This window comes from Microcaecilia unicolor, chromosome 8, assembly GCF_901765095.1.
Source record: "Microcaecilia unicolor chromosome 8, aMicUni1.1, whole genome shotgun sequence".
Taxonomy (NCBI): Eukaryota; Metazoa; Chordata; class Amphibia; order Gymnophiona; family Siphonopidae; genus Microcaecilia; species Microcaecilia unicolor.
Genome location: NC_044038.1, coordinates 246,753,038 through 246,772,507, shown reverse-complemented (window position 1 = coordinate 246,772,507; position 19,470 = coordinate 246,753,038). Strand labels below are relative to the sequence as shown.

The following is a 19,470-nucleotide window of genomic DNA, read 5'->3' as shown; positions in this document are numbered from 1 at the left end:
CACTATTAATGTAACCGACTAGCACTCAATATTCGCTTAGCCAGTCAAGTTGCCATGACCAAACCTGAAACCGGACATTCAATGCCGGTTGCCAGATACAACTCGACATTGAATATTGGGTCAGAACCAGTGGCGGCAGCTAACTGCACTGCCTGCCACCGGCTGAATATTGGGATTGTATCTGTTGGTCCCATTACTCAATCAATGCGTTGTTGATTTGAATAGGGGAAGACTTATTTCAAGGCACAGAAGATGTGCATCCAGGCTCTGTTATAATATTACCCTCCATATGTGAACATTAAGGGGACGCCAAAGGTTAGGTGCAAGATGCAGGGCACTAACCCTCAGATTCTATATATTGCAGCTAAAGTAACGTCTGCAAATCAGCGAGCACTGCCAATCTACGTGTCTGCAACTTAATTCATTAATAAACTAACAATTATTGGCCTTAAGTGGGAGTTACACACACATCATATTCTAACGCTGCGCACAGAACTCCTACAACTGCAAGGAGGTAGAAACATAATTATTTCGGGGGGGGGGGGGGGGAGCATTCCAGGGGTATTCCCAGAATATACACTCGATTGGCACCTAACTTATGAATCAATATTTATGTCTGTACGGCCCATCCAGTCTGCCCAACAAGACAAACTCATTACATATGGTATGTGATACTTCATGTGTATTCCTGATCTTTTTAAAAAAAAAATTTTATTTATAATCATTTAAATTTTTACAAGCGATAAAACAACTTGCTGGAAATACAGAGAAAGTAATATGTAGGAATTATTTCAGTCAGGTAATTCTATTCTCTTCCTTAGACCACTAAATAGGGAGAGTGAAACAAGGCAAGATCAATTAAACAATAAACAGAAAAAAAAAGTGCTATTAACCTGATTATCCCCAGATATTACTCGTCTAATTCATTATTCCACATTGATCATCTGGTTGGCTTCTTCAAGGCCAATACGGTGTATAGTCAAATCATTTCATTGAAAACATACTTATTGTCCGATATTAGTTAGAAATAATACATCTGATTACATTCTTTCTCTTTTAAAAACCAGAAGTTATTTAACAATACATATACTTAAGTCTCTAATTCAAATCCCACTGATTAAAGTAATCCCAGTTTTCACAGACTTCACTCCTTTTAAAGTAATAATTGAGGAAATATTTCTGAGGAAAACATCCTGATCTTGATTTATCCTTCAATTTTTAGGACACAGACTGTAGAACTCTGCCCTACACTCACCTTGTTCTAAAAGTTTTGCCAACAATTTCAAAGATTTTAAGAACAAGGCCAGTGCTGGACAGACCGTACAGGTCCTTATCTGCCATCATCTATGACATGTCTATGCCTAAAGTTTTTTTTTTTTTGTTACATTTGTACCCCACACTTTTTCCCACTCATGGCAGGCTCAATGCGGCAGGCAATGGAGAGTTAAGTGACTTGCCCAGAGTCACAAGGAGCTGCCTGTGCCGGGAATTGAACTCAGTTCCTCAGGACCAAGGTCCACCACCCTAACCACTAGGCCACTCCTCCACTAATTTTAAAGTTAGCGGATCCTTTATAGAATAGCGGTCAGAACTTACATTTCTCGGCAGCAGTTGTAGAACGTAGTCCTGATGGCATAACAGAACCTGGATTCCCGCAGTTGTTGTAGAATGCGAGTGTAAAATTGGTATTCATGCACGCACATGTTGGCTCTTATACCATGTCAGTAACAGGCACTTGTGAGCACCTGATCTTCTGAAATGTGCGTGCATACATGTTGGATCTGCCCATGCCCCACCTGCATGTATTTACGCACTAAGGGGCACTACTGATTAGCATTCACTAAAAGCCATGCAGCCCCTTATATTCCTATGTACTGTATGGCATTTAGCACATGCTGATCATCAGTGTTACCTTAGAAAAAGGACCCTAAAGAAGTTATGAACTGACATTATGAAACACCACTTATGGCCCAACTCGCTCTTATGCATGCATTAGTATTCTATAACATTACATGCACACTCGGTGCAAGAATTATAGAATAAGGGGGGGGGGGGGGTATGAGGACAGTTCTGTAAGAGGGATGTCTACTTTTAGGTGCCCAGAATGCATCTGTATAGAGCCTGTTCTGTTAATAGCTGGTTTGTAGGTGTCATTGTTTACCATCACTTAGGAGCTGTTCCTGCGAGTGTCAATTCAGATGTCAAGGGGCAGTGGATCTCCATAACTGCAGTCAAGAATTCTGCTTGTATTGCCTAATATCTAGAAAGAATTTCTACCTGCTGCAATGCTTCAGCTTGGCTTTCTAACACCAATCCTCCTGGTTATTCTGATAGGCTCCTCTGAAAAAAATCCCAATTAATAAACTAATGAAAAAGGAAGAAGAGTATGAAGAAGAGAAACCCGAAAAGGAAGAGCTGGATTGGTGGTCAAAGTACTACGAATCCTTAAAGGAACTGAACAGCCAGGTGAGAAGAGCAATATTAATGGTGATTCAGGTTGTCACAAAATGCCTAGCCACCCGCCTGGGGTTGCCCCATGGCCACTTAGAGGGTCTATGCCCAGGACAGCTCAGGTGTGCCTGCACCTGCCGCATGTGCTCTACACTGCAACCCTCCTCCCACCGACTGGGTCACAACCGCCTCTGGGAGAGTCTCCCGCTTCCAGATTATCCTCAGTGATTTCTAGGTTACTAGGGCCACACTCCCAGTGGCCCCACAGTTCCCAGAAAGCACTCACAGACCCAACACACAAACCACCAGGATTCTTTATCAGCCCAGACAAACAGAACAAACAAACAATTGTATTTATTCTCAGAACTTGGAACAGTGGACAAAAATGTGCAATTGGCAAACAATAACAGGTAACTGAATATGGAACAATTAGAAAACTAACTAAAACATTTGCATACTGTCTAAACAGTACTTGGGATGTATAATTGTTCACAGAGCATTAGCAAAGAGATTGGTCTCTTTCTTCTTCCAGGCTAAGCCTGAAGCAATAGTCAGTACTACTGGGTAATTTCAAACTACAGGCCAATCAGAGCCCAGTCAACACATTTTAAACATATACTGCTGCTTGCTTCAAGCTTGTGCTAAAGAAAAAGAACACTCAGTTCTCTATAACAGCTTTAAGCATAAATATGCGCCATCTGCTGGCCAAAAAGGAGAAATACACTTCAGACATAATTAAAACAGGGAAATATCCAATACATTTTACAGGCTTAAAAACAGTGTTTTTTCACACAGATACTGCCCAGAATAAACCAGAAGTCCAACCACAGGTAAATTCAGCAGCCTGCCAACAGATGGTGGTGGGATTAAAAGCCAAGTCTCCAGCATATACACATCTCTTACTATGAAGCCACACTGTCACCTGAAACTTGAAATAAATATTTAGGACAGTATTCAGATTCCAGCAAGAAAGCCACATGTGTCAGAAAAAGCAAAACTGAAAGTCTAACTAGTCAATTTTACTTTTTCTTGGGTATGAAACTTCCGGGAGCTGCTGGCCTCAGATCTGTGGACGCTAGTAAAAGAGAGAGTGAATTGAATAGAGCAAAAAGACTGGAGTTGAAAATACAGATTAAAAATAATTAAGTGGAGTAAGAAAAAAAAGATTAGGGTCAACTAATCAGCCTCTAAAACCACTTATTATATACTACTAATACTCATAAATATTTATATAGTGCTCTGAGGTGGACATACAACAAAGAGTCTCAGCTCAATTCTAGTTAGCGACTAGATATTGACTACAGGTGGACATTGAGCATAGAAGTACTTTAAGGATGGAGCCACTTCTATGGATCAACGGTTTTTCTCTTCTGATGTTCAATGGAGAGAGGAGTCAGAGATGTGGGTATAGGTCTAAGGCAGGACCATTTGCTTCGGATACTTTGGATGAATACCAAGATGACAGGCCAGTGTTTTCTTCCTCCTCCTCTGTGGTGCATTGATGGATAACTAATTACAGGGACATTTGTAGTAGAACCTACAACAAGAACCTTTATTAGAGAAGAAACAGAGATTGTTTTGACCCCTGTCCCTAAAGCTGAAGGGCTTGATTTATCTTTAAACAGCTAGTTTTAGACCGATAGCTAATATCCCTTTTTTAACTAAATTGGTGGAAATTTTAGTTGGTACTCAGTTATTAGATTATCTTATTACGTTTCAATGTACTTCGACCTTCTCAACATGGTTTCAGAAGTTTTCACAGTACAGAGATATTTGGTTATATTAACATCGGAAGCTAAGAAAATATTAAGGTAATGTTGCTGCTATTTGATACAGTAGATCGTGATGTTTTGTTGGAATTACAGGTACTGTTTTAGTAACATAGTAACATAGTAGATGACGGCAGAAAAAGACCTTTACGGTCCATCCAGTCTGCCCAACAAGATAAACTCTTATGTGCTACTTTTTATTTGTAGTTGTCCTCTTCAGGACACAGACCGTATAAGTCTGCCCCGCACTATCCCCGCCTCCCAACCACTAGCCCCACCTCCCACCAGCTGGCTCTGGCACAGACTGTATAAAAGTCTGCCCAGCACTAGCCCCGCCTCCCAACCACCAGTCCTGCCTTCCACCAACGGCTCTGGCACAGACCGTATAAGTCTGCCCAGCACTAGCCCCGCCTCCCAACCACCAGTCCCGCCTCCCACCACCAGCTCTGCCACCCAATCTCGGCTAAGCTCCTGAGGATCTATTCCTTCTGAACAGGATTCCTTTATGTTTATTGGTTTAATGGGTTCTTAAGAAACAGGCAATATCAGGTTCTCAAAGATGGTCTTCCCTCTTCTTTTTGGACCCCCCCCCCCCCCCCCCCATGTGGTATCCATCAGGGATCACCCATTTCTTCTCTTTTATATAATATTTATACAGGTTCATTAGGTTTGGTTACTCTAGAATTGGGAGAAACAACTTATTCTTATGCGGATTATATTTTTCTTTTAATTTTTGTTAGTAGTAACTTGGCAGCTTCTTTTGCTGCTATTATTAATGCGATTGAGATTAGAAAATGGTCAGTTTACCACCATTTCAAGCTCAACACTGATAAGACTAAGCTGTTGTGGTTTGGTTCTAATCAGGTATCTATTCCTATTAAAGATGGAAGATCTCTGACAGTGGATAAGATATCTAGAGTATTTAGGGTATTACTTGATGCTTCTCTGAGTTTGGAACTGCAAGTCAATCCTGTAGTTCCGGCTTGTTCAATCTTATTTTCTTCAAGATCATTTTAGAATACTTGTTCAGTTATTATTGTAACTCTCTTTTATCTGGGAATTTCAACAAAATTGATGTCTAGATTACAGTTAATTCAAAATACTGCTGCCAAGTTGATATGTAAGAAATCTAGTCTGTTCATGTTTCTCCTTTGTTGATAGAACTTCACTGGTTGCCTGTCAAGGCTAGAATTATGTTTAAGCTCTGTTCATGATAAATCCTTTAGTTACCTTTCACTGAAATGATGCAGAAATGTTAATTCAGAAAATCCCATTTTTTATAATTTTGTGCAGTCAATATTGTATGCTTCTGTTTTGGGTTTTGATGCTGTATTTAGTTGTTTGATTGTTACCTGCCCTGAACCTGCTTCGTCAGGGATACGGCAGTACATAAGCACTGAACATAACATAACCTAACAGTTAGGGACGACATTGGGGGCAATTCTATAAACGGCACCAAGATATATTTATAATGGCATCTGGGTGCCCAGATTCTTTCATAGAAGTGAGCCAAACTTGGCCCCATTTGGGTGCCAACAATTACACAATGTAAAAGCAGGTGTACATCACCACTTACAGTATTCTATAAGTTTGATGCCTATGAGTGACCCACCCATGCCCCGCCCACATGCGCTATTCTGTAACTGAGTGACTAAATGCAGTTAGACACCTTACTTCTGTTTTATCCCCACTTGGATGCCTAAATCAAGACGAAACAGTGAATATCTTTCTCATACAAGCATTTGCAGATCGTGATAGTGAGTTTCCCCCCGATTTTTGAGTTAAAGACTTACCATTGAACAACTTGAATGGATGAATTAAGGAGCTACCAATTTTCGTGGAAAAGTAATCAGATCTAGAAGAATCAGCATCTGTCTAATAAACAGCCAATTGCTCCCATAAAACAGTCAACATTTCATCAGACTGCAATTTACATATTTATGTTAAATAGCCTTTTCTTTTATTTCAATTCTGAATTCAAGCATGGAACTACATTAAGAGGCATATTTTCAAAGCACTTAGCCTTCCAAAGTTCCATAGGTTTCTATGGAACTTTGGAAGGCTAAGTGCTTTGAAAATATGCCTCCATGTCTCCTCTGATTAAAAAAAACACACAGGAGCAATTTGATCCAATGCAGCAGAAAGGGAAAAATCCCAAGCATCAAATATTTTATTCCAATCATTAAAACGAAGTGATCACATTCTTGGAGCCAGGAATTTTAAAAGACTGAACAGTAAAGAGAAGAGCTATGAGACATACAGTAAAACATTAACTGTAGTGAAAACATCAAACCCACACGATCAGTCCAAGAAAAATGTTCATAAAAACAGCAGTAATAAAACTCTCCTAGTTAGTCGTTGCTCCAAACACACAGTCTCAGTCAATAAAATAAAGTAAATCACAGTGGCTCTGGTGCATTCAGTAACATCTGGCAAGATATAACATACCCAACAGCCATCCCGAAAAGCTTTAAATGTAGCCGGGTACTTCCTTCTCCAGTAAACCATAATGCCAAGTCACATCAAACAAATCTTCTATTGTATGCTGCAAACACTCATCAGGATGGGAGCTCACCAGGCCCTACCCACAGTCCTAAACTTTCTACTTTAACCTGTCCCACTAGCCATTCTTGACACAAAATTGCCCATATCTTCTCCAATGTCAACTAATGCTACAATGCTTAACCCATGTCTAAGTGTTAAGCTTCACCCGGTTCTATGGTTTTACTGTTTATTGTTATAATGTTATATTGCATAATGTTTATTGTTATAATATTTACTGTTACGATGTAAGCCACATTGAACCACAAGTTTTGGATAATGCGGGGTACAAAAAACAAATTAAATAGATCATCATCTCTAGCAAACATTAAAATCAAGAATGTTTCCACCAACATGAGTAGCTTGAGTTAAATCTTGTTTGAACCCAAGTGTTTCCATAACAGTTAGAAACTCCACACAAGGAGATTGCATTAGTACCTCATTCACGTGCATATTACAAATCACCTAATACAACAAATTTCTCCAAAACAACATCAATAAGGAACAATGATCAATCAGCAATTTGGGAGGAAAGTAACAGTAGCAGATGAGATAATAATGTAAAGTCAGTCGGCAATTCAACTTGATGAAAATGTATTTTAGTTCTATGAATAAACAGAAACCCTCCCCCTCTATACCCTACTCTTCCCTTGATTTCCCAAGTATAACTAGAAGGACAACACTGATTTAAAAAATACACATCGGAATCAACACCCCAACCCTCAGTTACACATTGACCCCAAAATTCTATATATTGCAACTAGACTTATGCACACAAATCTGGGTATATTCGGATTTGCACACACAACTCAATTAATTAACAAGCTAATCAGTGCTGATAATTGGATGTTAACAAGCAATTACTGGTACAAATTTCACTTTACGCACATTACTGGCTAAGTGTATTCTATAAAGTAGTCCATGTAAATTTTACCGCATGGATCTGAAAAGGGGGTGTGACAATGGTAGGAGTATGAGTGGAGCATGGGCGTTCCTAAAATTTAAGCACAGTGTTATAGAATTACCTGTTTTGTGCCTAAAGTTAGATGTGGGCTTTTACACCAGCTTTTCATTGCTGTAAATGGCTGCACCTCAATTTTAATTGTATGCACGGTGCTATGCGTGTTCTATAATAGACTGGCAAAAATAATTGGAAACACAGGGACCCAAATTTAAAGGAGCTACAATAATGGCAGCAGCTCTTTATGTAAGGAAAGTAAATAGAAGTGAAAAAGAAACCAAAATGGCTTTCCGAACAAGTGGCTGAAAAAATACAGCCAAAAGAGGTATCATTCCCGAAATACAAAAGAAAGCAAGAACCGAAATACAGCTGGGAAAAAATGGCTAAATATGACAGATGTTTGTGCACGCCGCTGGGGGGTGCCATGGCGCGCGCCTGTCAGCTGAGTTCGCTAACTTCCCTGCAGCTCCCTCTGCTCCGGAACAGGTTACTTCCTGTTCCGGGGCAGAGGGAGCTGCAGCGAAGTTAGCGAACTCAGCTGACAGGTGCGCGCCGTGGCACCCCCCCCCCCCCAGCGGCGTGCACCCGGGGGGGTGTCATTTCACCGGGGGGGGGGGAGGTGTCATTTCGCCGGGGGGGGGGGGCACATCGGCGATCTGCCCCGGGTGTCATGCAGGCTAGGATCGCCACTGCTTCAGAGTAACGTCAGGAAATACTTTTTCACAGAGAGGGTGGTCAATGCATGGAATGCACTTCCAGCAGTGAGGTGGAAGAGTAAAAAACAGTGCAAAAATTTAAAAGGCATAAACACAGATGATCCCTGTACAGAAAGAGGAGGGTATCACAGCGAAACTTAAATGACCTTGACACTTTAAACAGGGCACAAAGAGTGTAAGCTGTATGGAATGGCAGGTACAACTCTGGCCACCTTGGTCAGCAGGCAGCATGGACCATAAGGTCTTTATCTGCGGTCATTTGCTGGGTTACTGTGCAAATCAGATAAAACAGTGATACACTTACTGCTTCTACTTTTTAAATAAAGAATATTTTATTTTCAGTACAATGCAGATGATGATGATGGTGAAAATGAAGAGCCAAATGAGACAGGTGAGGATTCCTAGTGTGGACACGTTGGGGCTGATATTCTAAAGCATTAATCCAGTTAATTCTGGGAGTTAACCAAATGAACATTTGCTTTTAAATTTCCTAGGCTGCTAATTGCAAAACCTTTGGCTGAACATTGAGATGTTTACATGCTTGATCGTGTGTGAGAAGGCATTTGTGGGTGAGGGAGAACATATAGGTGTGTGCCCCCTTTTCCTTTTGTGCAAGAGAGAAAGGGGGAGATAGAAATACGCAACCACACAAAGAGGAAAAGGGGGAGATGGACATGTGTCTGGTCTCTCCCTTTTCCTCTTTGTGTATATTCGAGTCAGAGAGGGAGGTTGTAAATGTTTGTCTTTTATTGTAGTTTTTTAAAAATTATTATTACTTATTTTTTTCATTTATTTATGTTTGTTTTAGTCTTTTATTGTAGCGTTTTTCCTACTTTGTAATTATATTTTAGTTGTATAAAACTGCCTAGATCTGCACGTTAGCTCAGGTGGTATAGCAAGTTTGAATAAACTATAAACTGTGTGGTGTGGTTGTGTGTAAGAACATGCCTCCAGTTTCAATAGTATTTGCTGACATTTAGGGGTTCTCTGTTGTGCCAGTTCTAAGTCTGGTGTAACTGTTGATGCTGGGTTCTGCTAGAGTTCTGTAATGGAATCCGGGTGTCCAGGTGATAGATGCTTCCCAGGATGGCACTGGGGGGCCTAAATGGAGACACCCACCTTGATAGACTTTAAGGGCAGAGTATTCCACAATCTGGGGTCTCGACTGCCTCACTCGAGCTTAGACTGGATCATCTACCCTACATCCCTCTGAATCTGGACAAATCTGCCATTGCCTCATAGATCAAGTCATCTTCAAACAGTGAAAAATACAAGTTTCTAATACAATTGTCTCTTGTTGCCGGTATTTGGAACTTTGACTAGGCAGTTACAAAATTTTAAAAAAATACACCTATTTTATATAAAAGCAGAGATCATCAACATCCAAATATGTGTAGGTGTCAGATGAATAATATCACCAAAAACACCTAGTCTGATCTAGAATTATGTCAGCTTCAAAAGCATTTCCCACATAAACAAATATTTCACCACTAGTTAATACTGAATAACATAAAAAATTATTTAAAAATTGGGGAAGGAGGTTTCCAAATGCCTTAGTGGATAACGATTAACTTAGTGGAATTTAGGAACAAAACAATGGATGTTTGGAGCGATACTGGATTTTCACCTGTTTCTGCTAATGAGGTTGGTTTTTTTATTTAAATAGGTACCTGCTCCCATTGCATTTGGACGCACGTCCCTCTTACTTATTTTCTTCTATTCAGTCACCTTTAGTGTGTTGGATAACAAATAGGATTCCTGACTTGCTGGAAAAGGGGGGCTTTGCCTGTTAACTCCTATTCCAAAAGCTCTGGCTTAGATTTGACAGCTCCTGATAGTTCTCGCCCTGTTGCGAGCAAAACTACTACTACTACTTAACATTTCTAGAGCGCTACTAGGGTTACGCAGCGCTGTACAATTTAACAAAGAAGGACGTTTCCCTGCTCAGGTGAGCTTACAATCTAATAGATAAGAGTGAGACAAATATAGGACAATCAAGCCATTGTGACATCACTGATGAGGTTGGCTCTTAGGCATTGGTGGAATGAGGCATTATGACATCACAATCTCAGCTCTGGATACCAGAGACTGAAACTCTTCACACTAAGGGGGGAAGTGGGCCAAGTATAGGACAGTCGAGCCATTGTGACATCACTGATGAGGTTGGCTCTTAGGCATTGGTGGAATGAGGCATTATGACATCACAATCTCAGCTCTGGATACCAGAGACTGAAACTCTTCACACTAAGGGGGGAAGTGGGCCAAGTATAGGACAGTCGAGCCATTGTGACATCACTGATGAGGTTGGCTCTTAGGCATTGGTGGAATGAGGCATTATGACATCACAATCTCAGCTCTGGTTAAATCACTGCTATATGTAATACTACTACTACTACTTAACATTTCTAGAGCGCTACTAGGGTTACGCAGCGCTGTACAATTTAACAAAGAAGGACGTTTCCCTGCTCAGGTGAGCTTACAATCTAAAGGACAAAATGTCAAGTTGGTGTAGTCTAGATTTCTGAGTATAGGTGTGGTGGTTAGGTGCCAAAGGCGACATTGAAGAGGTGGGCTTTGAGCAGTGATTTGAAGATGGGCAGGGAGGGGGCTTGGCGTATGTGCTCAGGGAGTTTGTTCCACGCTTGAGGTGAGGCGAGGCGAGGCAGAAAGGGCGGAGCCTGGAGCCTTTTCACCAGGTTAATCTTATGTTAGCAAACAGTTTTCTAAATATTTGAATGTCTATATTTTTACTTCCTACTCAGCTCGGTTTCAGACAGGCCCATAGCACTGAGACTTTATTGCTTGTTTTGATTTCGTAAGTAAAATCAGAGCTCTCCTTAAGCAGGGTAACTATATTACTGCAATCTGACGTCTCAGTTGCCTTTGATGCAGTTGATCATGAGTTACTGCTTGAAAAATTGAGCGATATTGGCCTTTCCAGACCAGTGTTTAACTGGGGACAGACTTATAGACCTCAATATATATACTCTGGGAGAGAGGGGGTATGATACAGATATTTAAATACCTCCGTGGTGGAGACAAGGACTGTGTCTGAATTTAAGGACGTGTGGGACAGGCACATGGGATCTCTTAGGGAAAGGATGCTGAAGATGGACAGACTGGATGAACCATTTGGCCAATATCTTCTGTCATGTTTCTATGTACCGTGTCAATAGCAGATTATGCTACTATTGTACTACAAAATCTGGGTGCCCAACATGCATCCTCGATGTGTCAAACGGAGGACCCCACTTCTAGATCTGCCCCTTATCAGTATAGTGCCCCTGAAAATCCACAGATAGGGGATTTATGCATTTAGTGGTGGCTGCTATATTTTAGCGAAGAATGCCATATATAAATTTTCATACAACACCTACTAGAAAAATAATCCTGTAAATATTTTTTTTAAATGTGAGATGTATAAGGAATCAAAGCCCTAGTTATCTTCTGCCATATTAAATGAATTCCTGTAGTAATTGTTATGATGAAGAAAAATTGTTGAATTTGTAAATCTTCTTGTACGCTTCCCATTTGGCTGATGGAACATGAAGATGGTGGGAATTTCAACGCAGCCTCAATTGATGCAGATGTGGATGAAGATTTGATGACTGAAGATGAGTCAGTAAAGACCAAAAGGAAATTGATAGCAACATTAAAGGTGAGCCTATGACTCGCCCTCATCTCGCTGCAAGAGTGAGGACTGTATCTTGCTATTTCATTCTCTTGGCTGTACAATGATTAATTATCATCTATTTTTTAACATAATATTTAAATCGCTATATTTACTTGTGAGAACAAAGCATTCTTAGTTTCCCCGGTGGTACCTGTTTGTCTGGGTTATAGGGCCCTGTCATCCTAGTATAGGGATACAGGAAACCATTATTATTCTTGGTGTACAGAGACATTAGTAATTTTGTTGTCCTAAACAGCTGAATCTGAGGACAGACTAATGACATGATGTTTTTAGTAAACTCTGGGAAGGAGGTGATACCCAGTACTTAACATGACTATCACAGGCATTGGAATGGTGGGGAGAGAGCCACAGGTGCCTTGGCACCCACACAACTTTCCTTTTCTGTCTCCCCTGGGACAGCGACTCTGCCATCTGCTTAACAGGCATCACTTGCAAGGGGGGGGGGGAGCCAGCCAGCTGGCTAGCCTTGGGCATGCACAGCTGTTCAAGGCTCTGTGTCAGATGGCAGAGTCGCTGCCCCTGGGAATCAAGGTAAAAAAGATAAACACCTTGTTGCAGCGGCACAGGAGGAGAGAAATGCTGAAGAGGAGTAAGAGAGGAGTAGACCATGTGGGGCAGAGAAGGAAAGAAATGCTGGAGACCATGGGAATGGAGAAAGAAGAGAGATGCTAAAGAGGGTATTCGGGATGGAAGGAGAGAGAGAGATGCTGAAGAGGGGAGGCACACAGAGAGATGTGGAGACCATGGAGTGGGGGAAAGAGAGAAATACTACAGTAATTTTAATCATTAAAGCAAGTCTTCACTACTTGGGGTTCAAATGATAAGGAAGAACCTATCAAAATAACCTAAACTTCAGACTATACATTCTACTGGCAATTCCTTCCCTTCTAACACTGGACCTGTAGCTGATAAAAAGATTTGCTTTTGCCATCACACATAAAACTGTAAATTTATACACATTTAATTTTAAAAAGTGGGCCTTCATCCAAAGAACTATTTTTCATCCATAGAATCTTGAAGTGGAAAAATAAGTTGAAGGTCATTGGCATAAATAAAATGATATTACCCAAATTTCACCAGAAAACACAAATATACAGACATAAAGAAGATTCCCAAGGGACACCACAACCCAGATTCCAACTTTTTAAAACTTTCCCCTATCAGTTGTCATAGAGCGCCTCCTCCAGGTCAGCTCTTGTAGTGTTGGTGTAAGCTACCTTCTTATGGCAAGGTACATAAGTACATAAGTATTGCCATACTGGGAAAGACCAAGGTCAATCAAGTCCAGCATCCTGTTTCCAGCAGTGGCCAATCCAGGTCACAAATACCTGGCAAGATCCCAAAAAAGTTCAAAACATTTTATACTGTTTATCCCAGAAATAGTGGCCAGTGCTTCTGGTATATAAGTTTGGATGTTCTTGGACTGCATTTGGCCTACCACCCCACCTCTACTCTCAGACCCTTTTAATACTTTACTAGAAAAATAAACAGCACAAATACCGCATCAACATAATTCACAAACATAAAGAGATTTAGCGTTTCACCACAGTCCTTTTCTTTTCCCAAACTGCCATTTGAAAGCTCAGCACATTTCTGGGATCTCTTCACCTCCCATTACCTAATACCCTTAAGCAATTTCATCCTGGCTTTAAATCATCAGGGTTTTAATCCCCCTCTCCTCAGATTTGCTGGGGTATTAACCAAAACATCCAGAAAACCATTAAACTTCTCCTTTGAAGCACATATTCCTAGTAGCCTTTCCTCAGTGATTGCAATTGAAAGACCAACCAGAATAAAACAGCTCATAAGTTTAAAGCCCACCTGTGGTTCTTCCCTGCTCAGCTTCCAGCATTTCTCAAGAACAGGAAAAAGTCAGTCCATGCTTCATTTCTGCTAGCTGGAAGACACACCCTTCCTACTGGCTGGCTTCTATAGGGTCTGCTTTCAGGGAGCATTGCCCCAGCTCTCTCTCCCTCAGGACACCTTCAGCTTTTCAGTGCCCTGTGCTGAATTCCAGTTCCACCTCCTACAGCCTCATGGGAACTGTAGTTCCTCAGCAGCTCTATAGCTTCAACGGAAACTTGGCTTTCTAGCATTCCTATTTCTTAAGGTGGCGGAATTTCATCTGCAGTTTCTACATTTCTCCCTGGATTTCAAGTGTCATAGTAGATGATGGCAGAAAAAGACCTGCACGGTCCATCCAGTCTGCCCAACAAGACAACTCATGTGTGCTACTTTTGTGTATACCCTACTTTGATTTGTACCTGTGTTCTTCAGGGCACAGACCGTATAAGTCTGCCAGCACTATCCCCGCCTCCCAACCACCAGCCCCACCTCCCAACCACTGGCTCTGACACAGACCGTATAAGTCTGCCCAGCACTATCCCTGCCTCCCAACTACCAGCCCCACCTCCCGATCTTGACTAAGCTCCTGAGGATCCATTCCTTCTGCACAGTAGTGTCACCACACTATTTACTCAACAACTAGCCGTTAAGCCCGTTAAAACGGGCGCGTATTGGAATGTTTTTTTTTCCCAAGGCCCCCCTCCCGTTGCAGCTGCAAGGCCCCCTGCCATCCTCCTTCCCTGCCAGCTCCAAGGCCCCCTCTGTCCCTCCCTCCCAGCTCCAAGGCTCCAGTCCTCCCCCCTTCCCAGCTGCAAGGCCCCCTGCCCGCCCTCCCTCCCTCCCTCCCAGTTCCAAGGCCCCAGGCCCTCCCCCCCAGCTCCCAAGGCCCCCTGCCCTCCCTCCCAGTTCCAAGGCCCCCTGCTCTCCCTCACAACTGTAAGGGCCCCATTCCCTCACAACTGTAAGGGGCCCCCTGCCCTCCCTCCCAGTTCCAAGGCCCCCTGCCCCCCCCCTGGTGCCTTCTTCCCAGCCAGCTGGAAGGTCCCCTTCAGTCCAGCCCTCCCAGCTCCAAGGCCCCCCCTCCTTCTGAGACCTCCCTTGTCCCCCCCCCCCAAGGTAGCCGCTACCGCCCCCCCACCCCGGAGTCGCCCCGCCCCCCCTTCACCCGGCCCGGGCCCTCTCTTCGTTATTCAACTTACAGCAGCGCCAAAACAGCAGCAAGCAGCAGCTCCCATTGGCCTTCCTTCACTGCCTGTGCCTCGCCCTCGTGTGACGTCACGTCGGCGAGGGCGGGGCACAGGCAGGGAAGGAAGGCCGACGGGAGCTGAAGCTGAGCTGCTTGCTGCTGTTTCGGCGCTGCTGTAAGTTGAATAACGAAGAGAGGGCCCGGGCCGGGTGAAGGGGGGGTTGTGGCGACTCCGGGGGGGGGGGTGGTAGCGGCTACCTTGGGGGGGGAGCGGTAGCGACGTCAGCGGTTCCCTCCCTCCCCTTCCGCGCAGTTTCCCTCTCTGTCCCGCCTCCCTCCCCCTGTCATCACGTCTTGATGCGGGGGGCGGGACAAAGAGGGAAGTCTCTACTACGCATTTGCAGGTGAGTCGGTCACTTGCCATTTATAGGTTTGATAGGAGAAGAACCAATTTAATACCTTCCCTGACATTCCTATAGCATTAAATTTAAAGAGTAAAATCTCATGATCTACCATATAAAAGGCAGAACTCAAATCCAATTGTAACAACCTGCCCTTTGTCCAAAATTAAATAGATTTCAGTAATAAGACAAGTTTCTGTACTGAAATAACATTTAAAACCATGTGAGTCGAACATGTCAAAATGACAAATTTTCAGCTAAAATGCAACAACTGCCATCCACTTCACCGAAAAGGTAAACTTGTTACAAGTCAGTAATTGGAACAATCCTAAACATTTTTCTTTTCATTTTTTAAATATTGGAGTCATGGGCCCCAAAGATACTGGAAACTGCCCTTCCTCTCATGCTAAATTTAAATAGTCATAATAGTCCCCCAATGGGTAGATGTTTAAATAATTTCATAGGACAGGAGACTAGCAGGCTCATTTTCGAAAGAGAAGGACGCCCATCTTTTGACACAAATCGGAAGGTGGGCATCCTCACAGGGTCACCCAAATCGGTATAATCGAAAGTCGATTTTGGGCGTTCACAACTGCTTTCCGTCTCAGGGATGACCAAAGTTCACGGGGGCATGTCAAAGGCATAGTGAAGGTGGGACTTGGGCTTGCCTAACACATGGACGTCCTCGACCCATAATGGAAAAAAAGGGCATCCCTGACGAGCACTTGGACGACTTTACCTGGTCCTGTTTTTCTTATGACCAAGGCACAAAAAGGTGCCTGAACTGACCAGATGACCACCGGAGAGAATTGGGGATGACCTCCCCTTACTCCCCTAGTGATCACCAACCCCCTCCCACCCTCAAAAAATATCTTTTAAAATATTTTGTGCCACAGGGAGGGGGAGGGATGGGTGGGGGAGGTAGAGCATGAACATACAAATGTGTTATAGATGGTTATTGTATAGAGCATCTGGTGTATCAGGAATGTTCTTATTGTTACTGAGTTTATTTTTGAAAATAATAAAAAATGAATGGAAAAAATATATATATTTTGTGCCAGCCTCAAATGTCATACCCAGCTCCATGACAGCAGTATGAAGGTCCCTGGAGCAGTTTTAGTGAGTGCAGTGCACTTCAGGTAGGCGGACCCAGGCCCATCCCCCCCCCCCCACCTGTTATACTTGTGGTGGTAAATGTGAGCCCTCCAAAACCCACCCGAAACCCACTGTACCCACATGTAGGTGCCCCCTTCACCCCTTAGGGCTATGGTAGTGGTGTACAGTTGTGGGGAGTGGGTTTTGGGGGGCTCAGCACCCAGGGTAAGGGAGCTATGCACCTGGGAGCAGGGCCGCCGAGAGGGGGGGACAGGGGGGACAAAAGTCCCAGGGCTCAGGCCTCCAGGGGGGCCCGGCACCGCCAGTGCCTGGCCCGCCCTCTGTCGCCGCCTGGCCCGCCCTCCGTCACTCCCAGAACTAACCTTAAGCCTCCTTTCACTTCGCAGCAAGCAGCAGCAGGTCAGGCCACTCCTTCCTTCCATGTCCCGCCCTCGCCTGACGTAACGTTCACGAGGGCGGGGCACGGAAGGAAGGAGGAGAGGTCTGCCCTACCGCTGCTTGCTGCGAAGTGAAAGGAGGCTTAAGGTTAGTTCCGAGGGCCCGGCCCAATAGCGGGTGGAGGGGGGCCCGGTGACCTCGGGTTGGTGGGCGGCGGGGGGGCCAGCGATCTTGGGTGGGCGGCGACCTCGGGTGGGTGGCAACCTCGGGTGGGGGGGCCCGGGGGCGGCCTTGTCCCGGGCCCGGCTCCGGCTCTCGGCGGCCCTGCCTGGGAGCAATTTGTGAAGTCCACTGCAGTGCCCCTTAGGGTGCCGGTTGGTGTCCTGGCATGTCAGGGGGACCAGTGCACTACGAATTCTGGCTCCTCCCACGACCAAAGGGCTTGGATTTGGTCATTTTTGAGATGGGCGTCCTCGTTTTCCATTATGGCTGAAAAACGGGGACGACCATCTCTGAGGTAGACCATCTCAACATTTAGGTCGACCATCTCTAAGGTCGACCTAAATGTTGAGATTTGGGCGTCCCCGACCGTATTATCGAAAGATGGATGCCCATCTTGTTTCGATAATAAGGGTTTCTCCACCCCTTCGTGGGGCCATCATGCGAGGACGCCCTCATGAAAACTTGGGTGCCATGTTCGATTATGCCCCTTCACGTCACTTTCAGAGGCACAAGTTCACACATAAACAGAGTGTAAATCAAAGACAGGCCTTGGGATCAGTTCTGAACCTTCATTTATTTGGGTAATGGAGCTTTCCACCTTCTGATTCTAGATTTACAACTCTGAACTGGAGAATGAGTTTGATAACTTTGAAGACTGGCTCTTCATTTTCCCTTTACATCGAGGGAAAATGAATGAGGAAGATGATATGAATGATGATGAAAACTTCATGGGAAAATACAAGGTAAGATGTAATAATTTCAGCCTGAGCTCCCTATTATCACTCTTTGAACACAGTCAGTACCAATGTCCCATTATCATGGAGCCAGTATTTTGATGCAAGCCCTCAATTCCTGTACTTTCTTTGACATCACAGAGGTTCACAGAGGTCATGCTAACACTTCGGTCTGTGGCTCCCCCTGCTGTTCCTAGTGTCACAGTCAATGCCAACAGTCAAAGTCCAACTTGATATCACAGAATTAATTATGTGTAACACTCCAGTCCCTGACTTCCTGTACTGTCCAAAGCATCACAGAGTCAATATTAACGCTCCACACTGGATTTCCTGTACCGGCCCTGGGATACTTTGAAGTCCATGGGCTGGAAACTCTTAGATGCTCCCTCAATTCAATATGCTCCGCTGTCTGAAACTGGATCTTTTGCTTTTTCTGTAATGTGGAACTCCTTTCCTGAATGACCAATCAGAATCCTTTCTAATATAGCCATATCAGTCAGTACAAAGTAGGAATGACCAGTCTGACATCTTGGGGGGATTTGAGGGCTCTCTTTGACTGGTAAAGCCTTATATAGTCTTGTAGGTAATTAGGGCCCAGCCCGTAAAGGGCTTGTAAACTAATCTCAGTAATTTTTTTTGTTGTTGTATTTTTGTTACATTTGTACCCTGCGCTTTTCCCACTCATGGCAGGCTCAATGCGGCTTACACAAGGCAATGGAGGGTTAAGTGACTTGCCCAGAGTCACAAGGAGCTGCCTGTGCCTGACGTGGGAATCGAACTCAGTTTCTCAGTTCCCCAGGACCAAAGTCCACCACCCTAACCACTAGGCCACTCCTCCACTTAATATGTCACTAAAAAAAAGGGGTTCCATGATCAGACCAAGTAGCTGAACATATATCAGTTTAGGTGCCACGTTTTGAATGGTCTGTAATCTTTTCAATTGTTCATCTGGGAGTCTTAGACAGACAATGTTAGAATAATGAAGAATAGAGAAAATCATAGATTCAATAACAACCTGAAAAAGAATGAGACCTAAAAAATACCTAAAGTGACACAATTCCAACTAATCTGAACACTCAAAGGATCAGAAAGAAATTACGAGGCCAGCAGTAAAAAGAGAAATGTAATTACTTCCTGTTCTTCTTTCAGGGATCATTTTATATCTATCCTGCTGATGAAGCAGGGACAGATTTTAAGATCATGCATGGCGTTCCCAGAAACCGACCCATCAAGGTTCTTGTGCGAGTTTATGTCATTAAAGTAAGTAGCACTAAGGGGCTTTTTCTGCTCTCAGGCCCCTCTTCCAACAGTATTTAGCTCTTCCTCACCCATTGGATAAATCTGGTCTCTGCTGCTTTGGAGAGAGCTTTCATGTAATATCTGAGATCAGTCTGTGGACCGTGTCTAGATACATAGCTGTAACCCTATTAAATACTGTTATATATGGGGATGTCAG

The 19,470-nt window shown here is 43.5% G+C and overlaps 1 protein-coding gene across 2 annotated transcripts in view; it reads left to right on the top strand.

Moving 5' to 3' along the window:
- LOC115476565 (fer-1-like protein 4) overlaps positions 1 to 19,470 on the top strand; it is a 147,279-nt gene that overhangs the window by 93,617 nt on the left and 34,192 nt on the right. For both annotated transcript variants that reach the window (XM_030212993.1, XM_030212992.1), the window contains exons 31-35: positions 2,335 to 2,466; positions 8,781 to 8,829; positions 11,990 to 12,096; positions 17,892 to 18,023; positions 19,164 to 19,274. In XM_030212993.1, the coding sequence (XP_030068853.1) occupies positions 2,335 to 2,466; positions 8,781 to 8,829; positions 11,990 to 12,096; positions 17,892 to 18,023; positions 19,164 to 19,274 (531 nt within the window). The remainder of the gene's footprint in view (positions 1 to 2,334; positions 2,467 to 8,780; positions 8,830 to 11,989; positions 12,097 to 17,891; positions 18,024 to 19,163; positions 19,275 to 19,470) is intronic.